Genomic DNA, 17,117 nt, shown 5'->3' with positions numbered 1-17,117 from the left:
TTTAAAATGGTGACCCAGGCAGCATATGCAGCGGTTGGTCAGCTTCTCCTATTTTCTGCCCCCACCTCCCTAGGAGTATTTTCCTGACGCTGTCAAGGCCTCAAGCCTCACGGCACAGCTGGAAGGTCTCTAGAGATTAAGCTCGCCCCCCTGGTGGATCTGTATTCTAGAGGGTTTTTCAACCTTGCATTTTTCCATTGCCTCCACCTGCCTCAGTCCTCTAGAACGGATGTCTCTTTAATTCAAACACAGTAGGAAGAACTACTTTGCTGGATCAGCACTGTTTTCCCGCAGTTGCCTCCTGGAAATTCTCGAACAGCTTTCCCACTTACCAAGCCACTGGTCCAAGGCACATTCTAAACCAGTGGTTCCCAAAACGGGCAGTACCACCCCTGGGGTGCGGCGGGATTACCTAGGGGTGCACTAAGAGGCAAGGGGGCAGCGGGAGGGGGCTTCAATTGTTTTTTTCACTAATTTACAATAGATCAAGCTATGGCAACACACTGGCAAATTTGGTGGAAACTATCAGAATTTTCCCCGACTTTGAAGAGCTGGTTATCACTGGATATCAAGTTCATCAGTTTTTGTCAAATAAATTTCAACTAAAATGTTCTAATTTGATTTTGAATAGATGTGCAATTAATGGTTAGTTTTGAAATTTTATTGCTGTTATCTTCTTTAGTGCGTCATGCAAACCCCTATTTTGAATGCTTTTTATAGGATAGGGTAGGGGGCGCTGGGGTTGAGTTTGTGGAACCAAGGGGGGGGGGGTGGCCCGAAAAGTTTGGAAACCACTGATCTAAACAGATAATCCCCGTTCTCAGGGCCTCAGCCTCCAGTATCATTTTTAGTGGGGATCATGGGCCGGAACCACCGCCTTCAGCTGAAGCTACTAGAGGCAAGGCATGCAAATGGTTTCTATGCCACATACTCCCTCTGACATTGGAAATACAGATGTGGGGTTTTAGGTAATGCAAGCCCCCAGCCCGCTCAGCCAAATCCCAACAATAAGCCACACTGGAATCAGAACATGGGCCGGACATGAAGTTTAATTTAATAGAAATTCTTTTTTTCCATACATTCAAGTGTGAATGAGAGATCTTCCTCCTTCCAGCAGCCTTTTCTATCACTGAGACAGAACGTTTATCATCCTTTCAGCAGCCTGAGCGTACCCCCACATCCTTCGCTGTCACTTTGCAATGACCCCCCTCCCTCCAAAAAGGGAAATTTACCACATGAAATATCCAGAGTGGCCAGAAAAACAGGGCAGAAAAGGTAGATCCATCTTTATACACTTGGCTTTTTAAAAAAAGCACTGAATGATTTGTCAGACAGTCGAAGCAGCCAGGGAAGAAAAATAAAAATAAATAGCATTTCTGCTCCTTCTTCCCAGTATTTCAACACTACTGGTATTCCTTCCCACACGGTTGAATACTGTCGGTGTCTTCTTTTCAATTTCTCGAGGCACAGAAGCAGCTGTCTCCCCCCACCCCATTCAGAGATACGAAAACACCACTTAAGAGAGAGAGCTCCCTGCACCTCGAAGGATGAGTGGAAAGGAGGGCGGAGGCAAGCTCACTTTCCCAGAGGGCCACTGGAGGCAGCAGCTTCCTGTGAAAGGGGTGGCCATGTTCAAAATGCTGCCATGCCGGATGGCACAGGGCCCTCCACAGACTCTGTCCCTACGATTAGCCTTCTTAGGATGCGGGTTCTAGTTCCCCTCTACACACATGAATGAACAATTGATGGCATCTGGGAAGGGGGCCAAGACAAAACAAACACACCGATAAAAAAAGAAAGTTCTTGTGTCTCATAGAGACATTACTGTTATCCCCCCTCCTTAGTTGGGTTCAACCAAGTGGACTGCAGGGCGCAGGGCAAGGCGCAGCGGACAACCCTCCTCACAGCTCATCCTTCTGGGGGCTCTCTGTGTCCTCCTCTTCCTCCTTCTCGTCCTCCTCCTCCTCATCATCTTCCTCCTCCTCATTGTCTTCACCTTCGGCCTCGTCTTCTCCTTCCTCGTCTTTCTTCTTCTTGTCCTCCTCTTCCTGCTTCTTCCGCTGCTCCTCGTCCTGCTGCTCCTTCATTTTCTTCTCTGGCTCCTGAGGAAGACAAAGGAGAGAACTCAGAATACAGCTGGAGGAGGCTGCTGCTACAGGGAGCAGAAACAGACACGGCTCTCGAACCTCGGTACAAAGAAGCTAAAGGATTCCAAGGATTGCTACACAGAATGGCTGACTTCAGAAATTCCCTATCCAAAAATGTGGTAACACCCGCTAGCTCAGGGTGTTAACAGGCTTCCTCAGGAGGTGGTAAGTGCTCCTTCCCTGAAAGTTTTTAAGCAAAAGCTAGATGGCCATCTGTCAGCAATGCTGATTCTAAGACCTTAAGCAGATGATGAGAGGGAGGGCACCTTGGCAGTCTTCTGGGCATGGAGCAGGGGTCATTGGGTGTATGTGGAGGGAGAGGTAGTTGTGAATTTCCTGCATTGGGCAGAGGGCTGGACTAGATGACCCTCGTGGTCCATTCCAACTCTATGATTCTAGGTAGCTTTAAATGTGGTTCTTCAATGACTATTAGCATCAGATAACCAGGTTTCACTGACAAAACCAGATCCACTGCACAATTTCTTTAATGGCATGAAATATTCCGCCAAAATTACTGACCTTATTTTGCCTACTATAGCTTCTGAATCTATAAGCAATTATGTTGCTTACGATCCTGTAAGAAAATACCTAGAATGCTTTGTAAAACTTAAAACAAAAGAAGCCATACCCAAGTATCACATACCCGTCGCCACTGGATACAGACAAAAGTATCTTACCTTAGTAGCCCCCCAGCTTTCTTTGCCAACTTCTTCGGCAAATTTCTCATCATCTGTGATCAGGAAGTTGTCAAAGATAGTGCCAGATTTAACCTGAAACAACAGGAAGAACAGTGAATTCCTAGCTCCCTACCAGGCCCTGAACACTTCTCACAGCTACCCAATGCTGGTGAATAGTCTGCCATTAAAAAAAAGCATACGATGCTGCTTCTTAATTTTACTGGTACGTCATTTAAGCCTCAAACACTGATGGATCCTCTGCAGGGCTTGCAAGGCTGTTGTGTCCAGTGGGCCAAGCCAGGACACAGCACGGACTCTTCTGATGGGCAAAATACACTGCCCTTAGTCTTTTGGAACCCATGGGCCTACACGGCAATTTTCTGTACGTCTTCCTTCTGTAAGCTGCGTTGGAACAGGAAAGGCACGGTGTGCTTTAAACATACAAAGCACCAGCATTACACAGGCTTTCCAAACAGGAGCCAAGCTACTGTGTCCTGGCCCGGAGGCAGTTCCCAAACCGTATTCAAAGGAAAGCACAACAATAATCAAGCATTATTACCCCGTCCTACCCAATGGCTAATATACTGTGCAATAGCACTTAATTATGACTTTCCTAAGGTGTAAACCCAGAGTGTAGTTGAACTAAAGTACAGAAAACAAACTCTTCCTGGAGATGACTAGAAGAAACTATTTTGTTGAAGGGATCTACTGCACTACCTTTCTATCCCGCCCCAAAGCGGTATATATACAATAATCCCACACTAACATATCTATCTTAGTAGATGCGCAAGAGATTGTCAGCCTGCCTTAATGTTGGGCATTCTGATTAACTATTCCGTTTTGCAGATGGAAGTTACCATCTCTACATTCAAAGATTGAAGGACAATAATTGGCATTTTTGGATGGTACAGCTAGCTCTCCACCATCCTTTTCACCCCTTAAGGCAGATACATAGGAAGGTTTTTGACATGTCTAGACATTCCATATTTCATTGGGAATATCAAGAAGGAATGGTAACCCTTATCAGGAACAACTTACCTGCCACAAATCCAAGCCAATGACGCTGATGTCATCAAACTTGTACAGACTGGAATCTGGAGTATACTCAGGATTATCTATCTCAGGATGAATCCATTTCCCTTTGTAGTTGGGGTTGTCAATCTGACGAGGTTTCCATTCTCCCTAGGCAGCAGAAATGTGTGTGAAAAATCCAGAAGCTACTACAAACGGCTCACAAGCCATATCTGACTTGTAATAAGTCATTAGGTGATCGTTAAATTTTAAGCATACGGGAGACAAACAGAAAAAGAAACGATTATAGGACATGGCTCTCCAGTACAGAAAGGACTGAAATAAACTCTGAATTTCCGATGAAGCCATTTGAGGCTCAGTGTCTACATGTAATGCACAACTGTCAAACACAAGTTGTTTAGTGCTAACTGAAGGGAATACTAATGGAATTACACCACACGCTCTCTCAAAGAGGCAGAAGGGCCATTTCACTTCTTTTCCTGCTCTTTATCGCAACGCACCAACCCATGTGGATCCTGCAATACCGGGAAATGAATTTTCCCCAGGGTCAGAAATGGCTGCCCCAGGGGGGGCGGGGTGTTAAGGCATATCTTTGGGTCAAGCATTGCAACCAAAGTACAGGCAGAAGAAACCAAGATATCAGGATGGTTCCAACCAGCATTTCCACTCAAAACTTGCCCAGTGCCCCCCTCATGACAGCCCCTCTTGCATACGGGTTTTGTCTATGCAGGTTCTCGTGATCCTGAGCCTGGCTTGCTGGGGATGAGGGAGGGCTACAAATTTGAAAAATAAAATAATAACAAGTAAACTTTCAGGGCTGGTCCTCCTTTCTCATCAATGGTAAAGGCAGCTGGATCCACCCTATACTCTGTTCTACTCCTAGCTCAACTCCACACTTCTGGAATCCCAAATATCCTCACTTTCAACCCATAATAATCACACTTCAAAACTCCACCCCCCACCCAACACAACTCTTTGTGCAGAGCGATCTGTTGCCTCTTGGCCTCCCCTTAACCTTATGTTTTTTTAAGCCTTTGATCGGTTGCATCTTGCTATAGTTGTTATGCATCTGTTCCAACTTGTGTTTACTTTGTTGCTCTTTAGAACAGACACCTCATTCTACACACATCCTCAGAACTATCTTGTACAAGGGCTAATTCTTGTGCGCGCACTACGCTGCCAAGCTCATCTAACTGCTACTAACCAAAATACTTCCAAGTTTCAAGCCAGCTACAAACATCCACAGTTTTAGTTTTATACGAAAGCTTGAAAACTCAGTTCAGGAACAACAGACCATGAATTGTCAACCTAATGACAACGCAATACCCCAGGCCTTTTCTGCACCAGAGGTCTCTCAGAGGCTACCAAATTTCTCACCCAATCGAAGACTCTTCCGTACACGTGCACACCCTAGGAGTAAGGAAAACCGTTTCTTCTGAAAGGATGAGTGCCCCCTCCAGTTTTGGTGTTGCCATTTTATTTAAAAGTTTTGTCAACCCGGGTGGGGGGATTTTTAGTCACTGAAAGGATTTCACTCCGTTAACTGAACGCCACAACCGGACCCTCTGTTACCTTGTACTCTGGGTTCTGGATTACTGGCGGTTCCCACTCCCCGTCCATCTCCTCATCCCAGTCCTCTGGCTTCTTGGCATCAGGATCAGGAATGTGCTCTGGCTTATCCCAGTCCTGTCGAGAGAATGGGTACACGTGCCAGAGAAGTCAAGTTGCTCGTTAGAGTGAATTTACTACTGTTATCTCCCTCATCCAACCCACAAGAGACATCACTGGATACCGGATCGCCCTGTTGTCTCCCCCATGGTCAAGCTTCCTGGGGCAGAGACATTTTTCTGTTGAGGTCTCTCTGAAGTGCCATACTTATTAGAGACCCCGTACCGCCACCACAACTGCCATCCACTCACTTCTGGCTTTGTGTCCTCTGGATCATCTATCTTTGCCCTTTCATCCCAGTCGTCTGGTTTCTTCGCCTCTGGATCCTTAACTTTCTTGGGGGGCAGGAAATCCCAGTCGTCCTCCAAGTTACCGGACTCTACCTTGCTGTTGTCAATCTTCACCTCGTACGTATTGTCAGGTCGTACAATGAGGGTGTAGAGATGGGTGAACTCGTCATCCTGCCAAACAAAGCACAGAAGTTAAGATTACAGGAGCCTTCCCGGAGCCATTCCTGCCCTCTGAGCCATTCCTGCCCTAAAACGTGAAGCACTATTATGAAAAGCCCTTCCTTTAGAGACTCACTTTACAACGGATGTCCTTATTGATCAAGACGTTTTTGCCTTTGTAGTTGAAGATGACATGCACTTTCTTGGTACCAGGGCCACAGATATCAGGACCTGCATTGGAGACAAAGGTTCTTTAACTCCACTCGACCAAGACAAGCTAATCTTTAGTTGCTGTCGTCCCGTATCACCTCCTAGAAGTCACATCCCATCCTCCAAGATCCAGCCTGATGCAGGAAAGCCACACCACAATTGATCTTGAGTGCTGACACTGCCCTCAAGATGCCGTTTATGGCATTTCACCATCTCAACACATTGAGAAAATACCAGTAGGCAATACTACAAACCTCACCCATGTATTTCAAACCCCACCCCTGGGTAATCATAGCAGCTTGTTCAAATTGGCTACATATGCAATGAACACACCGTGTAATTCTGCATCAAAGCAGAACAGGGTTACGGGTTCACTGTGGCCCAACCTAATTTGTTATTATAAAGGACAACTACATTCCCCTAGCTAGGGCACTGTTCCAGACCGGACCTAAGGGTTCGTATACAGCATCCACCACACAGGATGGGAAAGTCAGACCTCATCTGTTGACCTACAAGTGACAGTAACAGTAATCAGCCTGCTTCATAGTTCGCTCTCTGACCGTCACTTCCCTAAGAAGGCGGCAGCATTCTGTGTTTTTCACACCATCATCCTGTGGCTAAAGACTCACCGAACATGATGTTGTATTCGGAGTCCCCGTGCATATCCTCCTGGTTCAGGCCGGACGGGAACAGCTTCACATAACCACCTCCACAGTCAATGTTCTGCTCATGTTTCACTGTGAACTGCACAACCAGAGGTTTGTCCTTGTTGCTGAAAGGCTCAAATCGTGCAGACAGAGCGTAAAAACGAGCATCCTGGCTTGTCTGAAGCCCTAGGAAAACAGCACACGCAAGTAAAGTCTATATGAGGGACCAGGATACCATAACCACCAGCTTAAAACATGTTCAAAAGCAGTCGAAACCAGAAGAATTATCTATATTTTTTACTGATTTTTAAAAAAATAAGTGGTAAGTGAACCAGGTTTTCATTAACTCCAAAACCCCATTAACCATGTAGAAACCAATCCGTTCTATACTATTTGGCCTGAAGGTCACCCCATGTCATCAGGCAGGCCTGCCTTGCCAACTATTATTTTTCTAAATGAACCAGCTATCCTGGAGTTGGGTTTGTTTAGTTTGGAGAAGAGAAGGTTGAGGGGAGACATGATAGCCATGTTTAAATAGTTGAAGGGATGTCATGTTGATGAGGGAACTAGCTTGTTCTCTGTGGCTCCAGAGACTGGGACACGGAGTAATGGATTTCAACTAATAGAAAAGCGAATCCGCCTAAACATTAGGAAGAACTTCCTGACGGTGAGGGCTGTTCGACGGTGGAATGCACTGCCTTGGAGGGTGGTGGAGTCCCTGTCTTTGGAGGTCTTTAAGCAGAGGCTGGATGGCCATCTGTCGGGAGTGCTTTGATTGTGGGATCCGCATGGCGGGGGGAGGGTTGGGGTCACTGGAGATGTGGAGGGAGGTAGTTAATTTCCTGCATTGTGCAGGGGGTTGGACTAGATGACCCTGGTGGTCCCTTCCAACTCTATGATTCTATGATTCTGGGGGGAGGGAGACAGGAATGCTATAATCATGAACACAGCTGGGAAGCCATAATCCCACTGACTGAAATGAAATGCAAGCTATTTATTACATAAATATTCAAGCCTTCTTGGCCTAAAAAGGGGATCCCATTCCCCTTGAGCTGATCAATTCTGTGGCGTGGGTGAGGTCAAAAACTAGCCCAAGTATACACGGCCAAGTGTCCATTTGAGGCTGGCTGGGACCCTGTAGTCCATGCGCCACAATCTAGCCGCTGCACCGGACTGGCTCTTGGGTCAAGCTACCTAATTTCAATAGGCTGCCTAAATCTCAACTGTGTGCCTGGCTGCAGTCTTCAGGACCCAACTGAGCAGCAAACAAAGCTCTGATATGCCGTCTTCTTACCTTGGTCTTTGTCTGCATCACCGTAGAATTTGCCAGCAGAAAGTTTGAATTTTCCGTAGTCCGATTTGTGCTTTGACTCTATCCAGCGGCTTGTCCAGGCATCTGGGTGCAGAGGGAGAGGAAAAGACCACAGTTTAGAGTGTGAAGGGCTACAACAATTCCCTAATTGGTTAATTCTGGCGTACCACTGCTTTGTAGGAGACTAGCGTCCTACAAAACCCCTAGTGTCACATATGATTCCAGCCATCTTTGATCCATTCGAGGGACATCTTGCAACGAAAATGCAAACAACCTTATTTCTGACAAACTTCCATTTAACTTAGGGGTTTTTCTTCGGAATGCAAAAACAGGTAAACATTTCTCAATTTCAGAATTTCTCACCAAAAAAAATCAGGCCTCATTTCGTTTGATTACTGTCAGTTGCTATAACAGACAGCTTACAATTTGACTTGAGACCTAGAAGAAGAGTTGGTTTTTACATGCCGACTTTCTCTACCACTTAAGGGAGACTCAAACCGGCTTACAATCGCCTTCCCTTCCCCACCACAGACACCCTGTGAGGTAGGTGGGGCTGAGAGTATGACTAGCCCAAGGTCACCTAGCTGGCTTTGTGTGCAGGAGTGGGGAATCAAACCCAGTTCTCCAGATCTGAGTCCACCGCTCCAAACCACCTCTCTTAACCACTACACCCCACTGGCTGGATCCAGACTGAACTGGTATTTCCACAGACTTCCCCACACACACATCATTCTCAGGGTCTCTCTACCACCACCCACCAAGCAGTGCTTGTGGAGATCAGTGAGATGCACTGGGGGTGGGGGGAAATCCCTGCTCAGCCATCAAACTCAACAGAAGCCCCAGGACGATCCCTGCAGTCTTGTCCTAACCTGGGGAAAAGATTACCAATATAGCTCAGATGACCAGAACAGGTAGAGCTGACCCCACATCTGCTGAGTTGTAGATTCCCCAATCGTGTGTGTGTGTGGGGCAACCCTGATATTTTGCAATTGAAGAATGCAAATGGTGAAATGGAAACTTCCTCCCTGAGAATTTCAAAGACATATTATTGACAGGCTCCAAAACAGAAACGGTGGGTACTATTATGTACCAACATATTAATGTACGGCTGTTCCTGTTTCAAGGCTGGTATTACACATGTTGCTTAATCACACTATTTTGGCGGCTCTCTTGCCTTGTTAGTGCTTTCAGCATGCCAGCTTTACAGGATTGTTGTACAGGCAGAATGAAGTAAACTTGATGGTGACTCCTGCAATTTCATTAGAAATAGGGTGGAGATTCAAAATACATGCACACCCGTTTTTTTAGCAACCTCAGCCCAAAGTGGGCTTTGTTAGTTGTGAATACGGTGGTGGTGGAAAACGCAGTCAAGTTGCAGCTGACTTATGGGGACGCCTCATGGGATTTGCATGGCAAGAGATGAACAGAGGTGGCCTGCCTCTGCACAGCAACCCTGGACTTCCTCGCTGGTCTCCCATCCAAGAACTAACCAGGGCCAACCTTGCTTAGTTGAGATCAGGCTAGCTAGCCTAGGCCATCCAGGTCAGGTTGGTTGTGAGTGTACCCATTTTCCTAATGCCCATCTAGACATTAGGAAGAATTTTTTAACAGTTAGAGCGGTTCCTCAGTGGAACAGGCTTCCTCGGGAGGTGGTGAGCTCTCCTTCCCTGGAGGTTTTGAAGAAGAGGCTAGATGGCCATCTATCAGCAATGCTGATTCTGTGACCGTAGGCAGTTCATGGGAGGGAGGGCACCTTGGCCATCTTCTGAGCATGGAGTGGGGGTCTCACTGGGGGGGGAGGTAGTTGTGAATGTCCTGCATTGTACAGGGAGTTGGACTAGATGACCCTGGTGGTCCCTTCCAACTCTACGATTCTAATTTGTAGGGTCCCAACAGCTCCCAGTTGGGAGCTGCCCCCACCTTAAGCGACCTGCCCCAAACACAGCAAAATTCGACTTCATACGTTTGGGCCGACCTCATCACGTATGCTTGAATGTAACGCAAGAACAGCAGCATTAGGCAAACCGCTGGACATCTCAGATTCTACCTACACAGGAAGGGCACAGCTCCTCTGCAGGAAACAGAACTGCAGCTGCACGACAACGTACACAGCTGCATTTAACCACACAATGGGAAATGCTCAAGATTCTTTAAGAAAGCAGTAATGTTATCACCACGATCAAAGCCAGGAGTAGCTGCCACAAGCTCCTCAGACCAGAATTTCCAATTCCAACCGAAAGCCTAATGGGCAAAGTCTTGATTCCATCGTGCGCTATCCAACACGCAGCCACCACACCCAGCTTGCTAACGTGACACCAATCCCCAGTTCCATCCTTTTAGCCATAAGCACATGCAGTTAAACCAGTGCTCAATCTTAATGTATGAAGGGCTTTGGATAGTCGGGTTAGACTCAACCGAGCAAAACAGAAGGGAAGGCTGTTCGAGGCGCTGCTGGCAGCCTCCGCGTGTCACCCTGGATTCCCACAGCGGTGGGCGTTGTGTGTGTTCTGCAGACATCCCCGAGTGATCTATTTAGTCCACACTCCGGGTCTCCAGGGCCCCGGATGATTGCAGCTTAATTAGCAACTCCCTGCTGGATTCGAGGTCTAGACCAAACACAACTATCTCCTGGCACACAGGCGGCCGATTTGCGCTCTGAAATACGTTTTTACCTGCAGCTTCTTAACAAACTTGACTGCAAAACAATTTTTAAAATCCTAGAGACGAGTGACAAGAGCGCTCTGTCCTTCCCCAAAGGACAAATCTTCTAGGAAGCCGAGAACATCGTGACACAACATAATCATTCACGTCTTTTCCACATTTCTCCCTGTTTTGTGGTACTTGTTGTGTTTAGCCTGGAAGCCTAACAGACAGGGGGGCTGAGCAGCAGCCCAACAAAGGCCAGCATCAGCCTGCCTCACCAGCCTTTAGCACACCGCCCTACCCAGGCATACTGACTCTCCTCCCTCGGTTCAGCCCCTTCTACTGAATCAGACCCTGGGTCCATCCAGGTCAGTCTTGTCTACTCAGACCCGCAGTGGCTCTCCAGGGTCTCCGGCAGGGGTCTTTCACATCACCTACTTGCCTGGTTCCTTTAACTGGAGATGCCGGGGGTTGAACCTGGGAACTTTTGCATGCCAAGCAGAGGCTCTACCACTGAGCCACAGTCCCTCCCTGAAGGAATCCTTCAGTCAGACCATCGACCCATCAAGGTCAGTACTGTCTGCTCCGACTGGTAGCCGCTTTCCAGGATCCCAGACGTTCTCCCATCACCTGCGTGATCCTTAACCGAAAATGCCAAGGACTGCACCTGGGACTTTCTGCATGCCAAGCAGATGCTCTATCACTGAGCCACGGCCCCTCCCCAAACAAACCCATGAAGCTGCCTCATACTGACATCAAGGCCAGCATCACCTACTCAGGCCGGCAGCAGCTCTTCAGGGGTTCCAGGCTGAGGGCTTTCACATCATCTCCTACCTGATCTATCAGCAGTGCTGACTCTATGACCTCAAGCAGATGATGAGAGGAAGGGCATCTTGGCCATGGAGTAGGGGTCACTGGGAGGAGGTAGTTGTGAATTTCCTGCATTGTGCAGGGGGTTGGACTAGATGACCCTGGTGGTCCCGTCCAACTCTATGATCTCTTCAACTGGCGATCCTAGGGACTGGACCGGGGATCCTTTTGCATACCAAGCAGAGGCTCTGCCACCGAGCCATGCGCTCCCCCTCCCCCACGTGCATGAACCTTCCCTATTCTAAATCAGACCCTTGAAGGTCCACCAAGGTCAGTAATTGTCTACTCAGGCTGGCAGCAGCTCCCCAGGGTCTCTGTCCGAGGTCCTTCCCATCACCTCCTACCTGATCCCTCCAACTGGCGAGGCTAGGGACTGAACCTGGGACCTTTTGCACGCCAAGCAGAGGTTCTTCCACTCCCCCTCCCAAAAAGCATAGGCAAGGGATAAAGACTGATTCTACCGTATGCAGATGATGAGAGGGAGGGCATCTTTGCCTTCCTCTGGGCATGTAGTGGGGGGGTCAGTGGGGGTGGGGGGAAAGTGGTTGTGAGTTTCCTGCATTGTGCAGGGGGGGGGTTGGACTAGATGACCCTTGGTGGTCCCTTCCGACTCTACGATTCTATGACCCTTCTACGCCCCCTCCCCAAAAGCCTGCAGGCAAGGGATAAAGGCTCTCCCCCCGCCCCCACCCCGGCCTTCCTAAGGGACCAGTGGCAAGGCTGGGATGGGGCTGCCCAGGGAGGGGGCCGCAGCCATAGGGAGCGGCTCTGCCCTGGATCGTGGCCACGGTGGGTCAGCCGGCCTCCTTCTCCCCCCCCCCCCCGGGCTCACCGCCTTGCCACTGGTCCCTTAGGAAGGCCCAACCCCCACCCCGATGCCACCCTCACCTCCGTCCCCGAACTCCTCCCGGAAATAGGTGGCCGGGACGGCCGACGCCAGGCCCAGCAGGCAGCACAAGGCCAAGACAGGGGTCATGTTTTCCCTCCGCCTCCGGCGACAAAGCGAACGGGCGACAACGGACGGGCGGCCGGACCCTCCTCCTCTGCACGGCGCCCCCAGCGACTGCAGCCCGGCAGGCGGGTCCGCCGCCCTTTTATAGCCGGCCCCCGCGCCGAGCCCGCCCCGCCGCCCTCCCATTGGCTTCCGCGGCCGGGCCGGGCGCTGCCATTGGACCGGGAGCGGCGCGGCACGCGGGGCGGCGCCCCCGAACGCCGGCGTCCCAGATGGCCGTTGCCCATTGGCTGCCGGGCACGGCCAATCGGGCACGACCACGCGTTCGGGGGGAAACGCCCCCCCTCCCCTCCGCCGCGGCGGCGGCGGCGGCGTCATCGCTGCTCTTCGCCCGGACCACGTGACCCCCCCAGCGGGCCTTAAAGGGGCAGCGCCCAAAACCCGCGTGCCGAGCGAGGGTTGTGTGCAGGCGGTGCACGTGCACGGGCAGGACAGGGAAGGTCGAGCTGCGATCTCTGCCTGCGCCTGTGAAATTGCTTTGGGCCATGGGTGCACGCAGCGCAGCCCCTGCCTCGAATGCAGACCCCCACCACAGGCCTCCCCAGCCGTCCCCCCCTTTGTTTTTGCTGCAACTGCACGCCCCCTGCAGCCAGCGCACCCCCAGGAACAATGGGCGAGCTTCCCGACATGCAAGTGCAGCCATCCCCTCTCCCCTCCTTGCAAGGGGCAGATTGTTGCCAGATGCAATGGGGGAGGGGGGTTCCTAGAAAACAGACGAAAGGGGGCTGGGCTCCCGTGCATCAAAGGCCTAACCCTCTATTAAAAGGACAGGACACAACACCCCTCCCCTGGTTGCTGGCAACACTGTTCCCATCCAGGGCCAGTAACACTTAGGATGGGTAGGATTGCCAACCTCCAGGTAGTAGCTGGAGACCTCCTGCTATCACAACTGATATCCAGACCTCAATGCCATAGAGTCCAATTGCCAAAGCGACCATTTTCTCCAGATGAACTGATCCCTATCGCCTGGAGATCAGTTGTAATAGTGGGAGGTCTCCAGCTACTACCTGGAGGTTGGCAACCCTATCTCCTAGCCCGGCCTCAAACCACTGTGCAGCCACAAGAGAGCATTACGGGGGATGAGGTGGTCCAGCCCAGCCTAGAATGATCGTCTGCTGTGGGGCAGTTAGGGTTGCCAGCTCCGGATTGGGAAATACCTGGGTATTTGGGAGGTGGATTTTGGGGAAGGGAGGGAATTCAATGGGGTATAATAGCATCCACCTTCCAAAGCAGCCATTTTCTCCAGGGGAACTGATCTCTGTCACCTAGAGATCAGCTGTAATAGCGGGAGATCGCCTGCTACCACCTGGAGGTTGGCGACCCTAGGGGCAGTGGCTCTCCAAGGTCTCAGGCAGAGGTATGCCCCAGCCCTGCCACCCCTTTTGCATGCCGTGGGTGCCTTCAGCCACAGGGCAACTGTGCCTCTGCAATCAAAAGACAGGTCATGAAACCGCCTTGCAGGGAGCCAAGATCACTGGAGCCCAGGGCTGTGAGCAGTGCCTTAGGATGGGTCTTTCCCAGCCCCCGCTCCGAGATCCATTTTTAACGGGAGACGCCAGGCATTAAAATGGGGCTCTAAGCACACCAAGCAGGCAATCTTCCACTGAGCAATGTTCTCATAACAGGATAGGGCATTGCACAAAATTGGAGCAGTGGGCCGTGGCTAGGGTTGCCAACCTCCAGGTACTAGCTGCAGATCTCCTGCTATTACAACTGATCTCCAGCTGACAGAGATCAGTTCACCTGCAGAAAATGGCCACTTTGGCAATTGGACTCTTATGACATTGAAGTCCCTCCCCAACCCTGCTCTCCTCAGGCTCCGCCCCAAAAAAACCTCCCGACAGTGGCGAAGAGGGAGCTGGCAACCCTAGCCATAACTCAGTGACAGAGCATTGGCTTGGCACACAGAAGGTACCAGTTTCAACGTCCAGCCTCTCCAATGAAAACAACCAGGTAGGAGGTGATATGAAAGACCCCAGAGAGCTGCCGCCCATCTGACCTAGGTGGACCAAGGGTCTGGCCAGCCAGCCAGGATCTGAAGCCATATCTAAGTGGCATATCTAAGCCAAATCGGTTCAGTCCAAGAAATAACATTGTCATCACACTACAATTCCTGGTTTGTGGGAAGCCATGGTGCAACAAAGAAATGGACGTAAATTTACACTCAGATTTGCAACAAAAAGAGACTGAATGCAATTGTGTTTGCACTCGTGCTGAGCTGGCTAAAAAAAGTTCCAAACACCCTACAGCACTGAGCAGGTTTTGAGATGGAGACTCCGTCTGCCTGCTCTCCCCTCTCTGCTCCCATGATGAATGCTTCACCTGCAGCATTTCCTCCAAGAATTATCTACTCAGACGACCTGGGTTTTACCCAGGAGAGACGGAGAAAGCTCGGCTACCCCACAGCCAGGTATCTGCAGGGCTGAAGTCAAGCAGCCTCGGCGCAGAATAGCCGTGGCGCAACCTGGATGGAAGCATGGCACAGATTAATGGGGGCAAGGCGGTGGAAAAGAGGTGCTGCCTCCAGCCAGCAATGCCACAGGACCAATGCAACCTTCTTTTTCCAGCAAGACCCCCTTCAGACTGTACACATGTCCACTTTTCTTTTCCTTTTCTTTTGAGATAAAAGGTCTAAGCTTTATAGGCAATAGAGATAAAACACATTTCCGGGTGTAACTTTGTTGATGTTTGTGAAATTTGGGTAAGATTTGCAGGGATTCTAACCCCTACCCCCACCAATCACATGGGTAATTAAAGACAAAACAAGGAAAAGCAAACTAAATGTATGGTATTGTGTTCATTTGTGTTCCCATTAATTTTCATTTTTTTAAAAAATGAGGGTTACTGATAGAGCCTCTGCTTTGCATGCAGAATGTCACCAGCCCCAACCAGGAACTGAGCAGAGTATAAATTGAATAAAATAAATAATTAAAAAATCTCTGAATCCCCAGCTTTAATTAAAAAAACTTATTAAAAGAAACTTCCTTGAAGAGTTATAATGGGAAAGGTGCCCAGTCTTGCTCCACCTGCCTGCCTCTCTGGATTTCTCTGTGATTATTACCTGGAACTTCTGCCCAGATTCTTGCTTGGCTCCTTTGCCACACGTCTCTTCCTGGAACATCAGTCGTACTAGTTTGAAGGTCTGTTTGGATCATCAGCCACCTAGAAGCTGGTTTCCCCAGAATGATGGCCCCTTGCAGCTTGAATAGGATATGTAATATCTCCCTCTACTCTCCTTGCTGTCCTGGTTTCTCTCTCTCTCTCTCTGTCTCAGCCATCTCTTCCTAAAGTTACATGTTTGGTGTGACTGTCGGGACCATGTACACACAATGGGGGGGCATGTTAGTGTTTGGTGCTGTAACATAAAATATTGCTTTTAATATTTATTGGGGGGAAAGGGTACAAGGATAATGGAAGGGAGTGGGAGGGAAAAATTGGCGATACAAATATATTAAAAAGTATGTAGAAAAAAACTGATTACATTGCCATACAAATTTGTACAGTTATAAAATCAAAGTAACCTTCCTGACTTGTGGATATGATTAATTAATTTTTCATAACCTAATATAATCAACTACCATCTAATAAAACATTGCTTTGACTGCTTATACATATTTTGTTCCGGCTCAATACACTCTCCCTGGTTATTCTATAGCAGTTTAGGGTTTCCTGCCACACCTGCATTAGGAGCGTCGTCCCTTTTCTCCTATGGCCTAACAACACGATATGAGTGACCACACTCACAGCCAGATGCGAGTTCGCCTTTCAAAAATCCTTGGTCGCTTGGTGCTGTGAGCGGGCAGCAGCTTCTGGTTTCCCTCCCGGCCCACTTTCACCAGCGGAAAGGGTGGGTGGTGGGCGAAGCTGTTTGCTCCTTTTCTCCAGCAGGCGGAGCCAGAGAAAAGGGGTGAAAGTCTCCCCCCTCCCATATATGTCACACCAAGAGTCTGGTTCGCACCTGTGACCTAACAGGAGTCAAGCGTATCGTGTGGTTTGGCCCTTATGATCCTCCTTCCTTGAGATATTAAAACTAGGCTGCCAACTTGTAAGGTTTTAAGAGGGGAATGGACATGTTCATGGAGGAGAGGGCTATCCATGGCTACTAGCCAAATTGGGATACTAGTCATGTTGCATACCCCACTCGTGCCATTTTGATCCTTTAAAAATGTGGGAGATCCTGTCGATGGATCTCCTGCATCGTGACTTCTTTCATAGAATCAGAGTTGGAAGGGGTCTATAGAGGCCATCTAGTCCAACCCCCTGCTCAATGCAGGATCAGCCTGGAGCATCCCTGACAAGTGCTTGTCCAGCCTCTGCTTGAAGACTGCCAGTGAGGGGAAGTTCACCACCTCCCTAGGTAGCTGATTCCACCGTCGAACAGCTCTTACTGAAAAATATTTTTCCTAATGTCCACCTTCCCATGCTCAATTTAAACCCATTATTGCGATCA

At 49.3% G+C, this 17,117-nt stretch overlaps 1 protein-coding gene across 1 annotated transcript; it reads right to left on the bottom strand.

Annotated features, from left to right (window-relative positions):
• Nucleotides 1-1,875: 1,875 nt before the first annotated feature.
• Nucleotides 1,876-12,631, bottom strand: CALR (calreticulin). Its single transcript, XM_056861770.1, has 9 exons — nt 12,544-12,631; nt 8,125-8,226; nt 6,813-7,016; nt 6,110-6,204; nt 5,776-5,985; nt 5,429-5,542; nt 3,863-4,006; nt 2,825-2,917; nt 1,876-2,102 (listed from the first exon to the last, which is right to left on the bottom strand). Exons 1-9 carry the CDS (start codon nt 12,629-12,631, stop codon nt 1,902-1,904), a joined length of 1,251 nt encoding a protein of 416 aa, XP_056717748.1. The 3' UTR covers nt 1,876-1,901.
• Nucleotides 12,632-17,117: the final 4,486 nt, after the last annotated feature.

This window comes from Euleptes europaea, chromosome 1, assembly GCF_029931775.1.
Source record: "Euleptes europaea isolate rEulEur1 chromosome 1, rEulEur1.hap1, whole genome shotgun sequence".
Classification (NCBI taxonomy): Eukaryota; Metazoa; Chordata; class Lepidosauria; order Squamata; family Sphaerodactylidae; genus Euleptes; species Euleptes europaea.
This window is presented reverse-complemented; position numbering and strand designations above follow the sequence as displayed.